This window comes from Pempheris klunzingeri, chromosome 7 (assembly GCF_042242105.1).
Source record: "Pempheris klunzingeri isolate RE-2024b chromosome 7, fPemKlu1.hap1, whole genome shotgun sequence".
In the NCBI taxonomy this organism is placed as follows: domain Eukaryota; kingdom Metazoa; phylum Chordata; class Actinopteri; order Acropomatiformes; family Pempheridae; genus Pempheris; species Pempheris klunzingeri.
Genome location: NC_092018.1, coordinates 22286667 through 22291097, shown reverse-complemented (window position 1 = coordinate 22291097; position 4431 = coordinate 22286667). Strand labels below are relative to the sequence as shown.

The following is a 4431-nucleotide window of genomic DNA, read 5'->3' as shown; positions in this document are numbered from 1 at the left end:
CACCTCCACGCTCACTGGTGACGCAACGACGCACAGAGTCGTCTGTTCGGGGCTGGCTCACATGTGAGTCTAGTTTATAATCATTTGTTCTGTGAATAATCCGTATGAAACAAAAGTTCATTTGAGTTTGGACATTTTATTCACCCGTTGAATATCTGTCCCCCACGTGAAGTGTCTAACTGTTTACAGTTTGTGCTGCGCGAGGCTTACAGTGACTAAATTAGCGTTGTAGCTCGCTAGCTAACTACCCAAAAATAATATTCACTTAGCTGAGATAGCCTAATGAAAGCTAGCTAGATAGCATCGCTGCAGGTCTAACCCTAACGCTGCTTGATAGACTTCTCTGAGTTTGGTTTTTTAACGGGAAATAATGTTCTGCTGTTTTTAAGCTATAAACACCGTGACGTTATGCTGAGCAGACGGCCATGGCTTGGAAGTCGAAGACCCGCAGTCTACAGGTGTTTGACACGGAGCTGAGCGCCGACACGGTGGAGTGGTGTCCCGTTTCATCGAGCCAAGACATCCTGGCCTGCGGGACTTATCAGCTTCAGAAAGGGGTGAGATAGATTACAGTGGGGCAGTGTTAGTTAACTCTTCCGGTGCATCCCGTTACTTCAGCGCTGAGCCACATACCCGACACTCATCGGACCGGCTTTCATCCGTAGTCCAGTTAAATGCGCGAGTGTTAGGCGGCCCCGTCTTTTAATCGGTGTTACATGGGCTAGCAGCAAACCTTTAATGCGTCACTGCCCTCAGGGACAAAAAAAAAACACAACTAAAAACGTGGGGTTATTTAAAGGGTTCAATTGTAGTGCGTGCGCAGCTCATAAGGCTACATGTGGATCCTCACCACACTCCATCCCGCCTCATCTGATCATCACTCAAGCTGCATGTCTTGCTCTCTTGGTCCGATGTAGTCCGACCCCCCCCCCAGCTACAGAAGGCCAACACTAGTCATTGTTGCATTTCAATTCAAATGTGCTGGAGTATAAAGCCAGTACAGCAGAACACGTGCACACGCCTGAACACTAAATGATCCATCAGGCAAGAAAATGTTCCAGTTTTAGATCGCACTGTTCACAGCATGGGGAGTTTGATGGGTGACTGCGGAAATATAAGGGCTGACATTTTTTTTTTTAATGTTTAAATTGAACTGAACTGTTAAGCCCATTGCAATCCAGATGTTACTTTATGAAAACAAAATGTCTAAAGTCGTGATGGTTTCGATTAGTTGTGCATCCTGAACTTTCTGCAGCTGTAGCAGGTACATATACTGTACCTGAGGGCTGCAGCCACTCATACTCCTGCTGATGTCTGACTGTTGGCTGATCTATGTCCCCTTTACGTTCTTCCTGAAGGCAGGGGAAGAGGATGCTACCCCGAGCCGGACAGGTCGTTTGTACCTGTTTGAATTCCGTCGAGAGGGATTGATGAGCCCTCCTCTTGTTGAGCTACAGCGCATGGACACAGCAGCCATTTTAGATTTGAAATGGTAAGAAATCAGATTTGACCAGTGTGGCTACTGGTGAGACTGTCCGCCTCCTCTTTGTTCATTCTTTTGCATGTTGTCAGGTGCCATGTGCCAGTGTCGGGGCAGGCGGTGCTGGGGGTGGCAGCTGCCACTGGAGAGCTGCAGCTGTACACGCTGCTGTCGGGCAGTCAGGTGAGAAACGTGGCATCAGAAGAAAAGCAGAGTTTGCCCCATTACTGTTGTCACTCTTAAGTGCCCTCGAATTTTATTTAAACTGACCACATACACAGGGGGCCAAAAAGCCAGGAACACCTTACAGTGGATGTTCACTTTTGTTAAGCTTGCATCTATTACTTTTTTTACTTTTTTAGTTTAGAGTATCAGAGAGGTTTTGATAAAATTAAAAAAAATCATATCAAAATTTTAATTGTTTTTTTCAAGTTGTGGTTTGTACTGGACTGTGCTATGTACTTAAGACATATGTTTGTTTCGGATGGACAAATGCTGTACAACATAATGCTGTCCAGTAAAACACTTGACACAGTATCAACAACATCTAATCATTGTAAGTTTGCACATCTGTTGTCACTGTACCTGTTTGACCACACTCATCCTCGTCAGTCTGTCTAGAGAGGGGGACAGTAACTGTGCGGCAGCTGAAGTGAGCCAAGCATCATTATTTATTGAGCAGATATAAATAGCTGATGTAAAATGGTGTGGTGGTGCAGTGGACCTTTAAGCGCAGTTCTGCTCTACCTGTCATTGTTGCGTATTATGAGGCTTGGTGTGACTCCAGCTGCCGACGTGGTAGTCTGCACTCATGAATGTGTGTATCCAGTAGGAAGGCGGCCGCAGTCTGCACTCTTTGAGCAGTTTGGAGGTGGGAGCGGAGCGGCTGGCTCTGTCATTAGACTGGTCCACTGGAAGACTGGACAGGTAACGAACTCTGCATGGTCCAGAGCCAGAACACCGGTAGTCCTATTTTTCCATTAATGTCAGTCAAAAAGCACAAACGTTCCCTGTTGATGTCAGCAGCAGTGATGTTCGGGTGGTGTGCAGCGACTCTGCCGGCTGCGTCAGTGTACTCTCCTTGGCTCAAGGCGCTCTGACGGCTCTGTCACAGTGGAAGGCCCATGACTTTGAGGCCTGGATCTCGGCCTTCTCCTACTGGGACACACAGCTGGTTTATTCTGGTAACGCTGCTTTAAATTACAATCTGTCACAGAGTACTGCAGGGCTTCCCCTGACCTTGTTTGGGCACTAGGCAGAAATGTTTTTTAGACCCGGTACTTCCTGTGGCTGTCGGTCTGCCCAGATGTGCCTAATGTGGAAATGTTTCTATGGTATTATATGGTTTAGCAAAAGTAACTGTATGTACAGCTGTGTAGAGACAGAGTAAACATACATGCTGCTGTCTGTCTGTCAGCACGGTGCCCTGATATATCCACCTCAAGCCAGTGTTCACAGCCAGAGCTCCAGGGCCAATACCAACATCTGGTTCATCAGTTGATATTCATGTTTTTCATAAACACAGAACATGTTTGATAAATGTCCTGCACATTTTCTGTTTTTAAATAATTGTAGCCAAAGACATGTTCTTAGCAGGACATTTTGTAGTTTAAAATTAATCTCGACATCTGCAACAAGCTAATAGTGGCCTATATATCAGTCTGGGTATTTATTGGTTTAACTCCATACTCGACCCATTTGCCCTTCACGAATGCTTTCATATAGGCTGTTTGTTTTTCTCTGATTATGGGATTCCCTTGGCAAAGTGTCTTCTCTGTTTTAACCTTTTTAAACTCACATACTCACACATGATCAAAGTTGACTGAAGAAAATAACCATTTGACATTTACAATATATTATTTTTTGCAATATAAAGACATTGCTAAACTTATGATAAATCACAAGCATCCACTTATTTACAGATAATACACATTTTGCACAAAAGACATGAAACCCTCAAAGATGTTTAGTTTTAATGCAGTGCAGTCAGCATTTCCATAGATTCGAGGAAGCCAGTTTTAACTGCTCTATCTTTGTGTATGCTTTTGCACCCACCTCTATGTGTTTCCTCAACAGGTGGTGATGATTGCAGACTGAAAGGCTGGGATCTCAGGGCTGGTCCCTCCTGCCCCACTTTCATCAGTAAAAGGTGAGCACTGGTGTAGTTGCCATTGGTATTTATTTGGACTGTACGTTTTGGCATTGACATTGACAATTCCTGGTCTGTTCTCTTGAAGGCACTCGATGGGTGTGTGTAGTATTCACAGCAACCCACATCGAGAACACATTGTGGCTACGGGCAGGTAAATACCCCAGTGAACTCTGTGCGGTAACTTTGGGAATGACCACAGCTTCCTGTGTTTTTGGTCCTTAAGCTGGCTTCCCTCTTCAGCCTTGTGATTGTGAGTCTTGTGTTCTGGGCTTCTCTTCCTGCAGCTACGATGAGCAGGTTTTGCTGTGGGATGGCAGGAACATGCGGCAGCCTCTCAGTGAGAGTCCCACAGGTGGTGGAGTGTGGAGGCTGAAGTGGCACCCGACTCATCAGCACCTGCTGCTGGCAGCCTGCATGCACAATGACTTCCACATCCTCCACTGCCAGCAGGCCCTTGGTCAGTGTGAGGATTGTTAACATGAACTTTATTTTTTTAAATCGCTGGTTCAGTAAGTCGACGTATAGTAGGTACCCAGCATTAGCTTCACCTTCCTCTTGTGTTTGGCCTGATTCATTAAATGTAATGACACAAGAGCTAAAGAATTAAATTGATCAGCAGAAAATGAAGCTGCAACTAGTTTTGGCCATCTGTAACCTGTTTCAGTGATTTTTCAAGCAAAACTGTGAAACGTTACTGGTTTCAGCTTCTCAAATGTGAGGATCAACTGTTTTTTCTCTGTCAGTAGTGAGTATCTTTAGGTTTTGAGGTGCTGGTTGGATGAAAAAAGACACTATTTGC

The 4431-nt window shown here is 45.1% G+C and overlaps 1 protein-coding gene across 2 annotated transcripts in view; it reads left to right on the top strand.

Annotated features, from left to right (window-relative positions):
- Nucleotides 1–4431, top strand: part of dph7 (diphthamide biosynthesis 7) — a 5690-nt gene continuing 1259 nt past the window's right edge. Inside the window, exons 1-9 of one of the 2 annotated variants that reach the window (XM_070834158.1) lie at nt 1–63; nt 390–557; nt 1359–1492; nt 1573–1663; nt 2313–2407; nt 2507–2664; nt 3557–3629; nt 3718–3783; nt 3917–4089. In XM_070834158.1, the coding sequence (XP_070690259.1) occupies nt 426–557; nt 1359–1492; nt 1573–1663; nt 2313–2407; nt 2507–2664; nt 3557–3629; nt 3718–3783; nt 3917–4089 (922 nt within the window). In that variant the 5' untranslated portion in view covers nt 1–63; nt 390–425. Of the gene's footprint in view, nt 64–389; nt 558–1358; nt 1493–1572; nt 1664–2312; nt 2408–2503; nt 2665–3556; nt 3630–3717; nt 3784–3916; nt 4090–4431 lie in introns of both variants that reach the window. The other variant, XM_070834157.1, reaches the window with a different exon arrangement.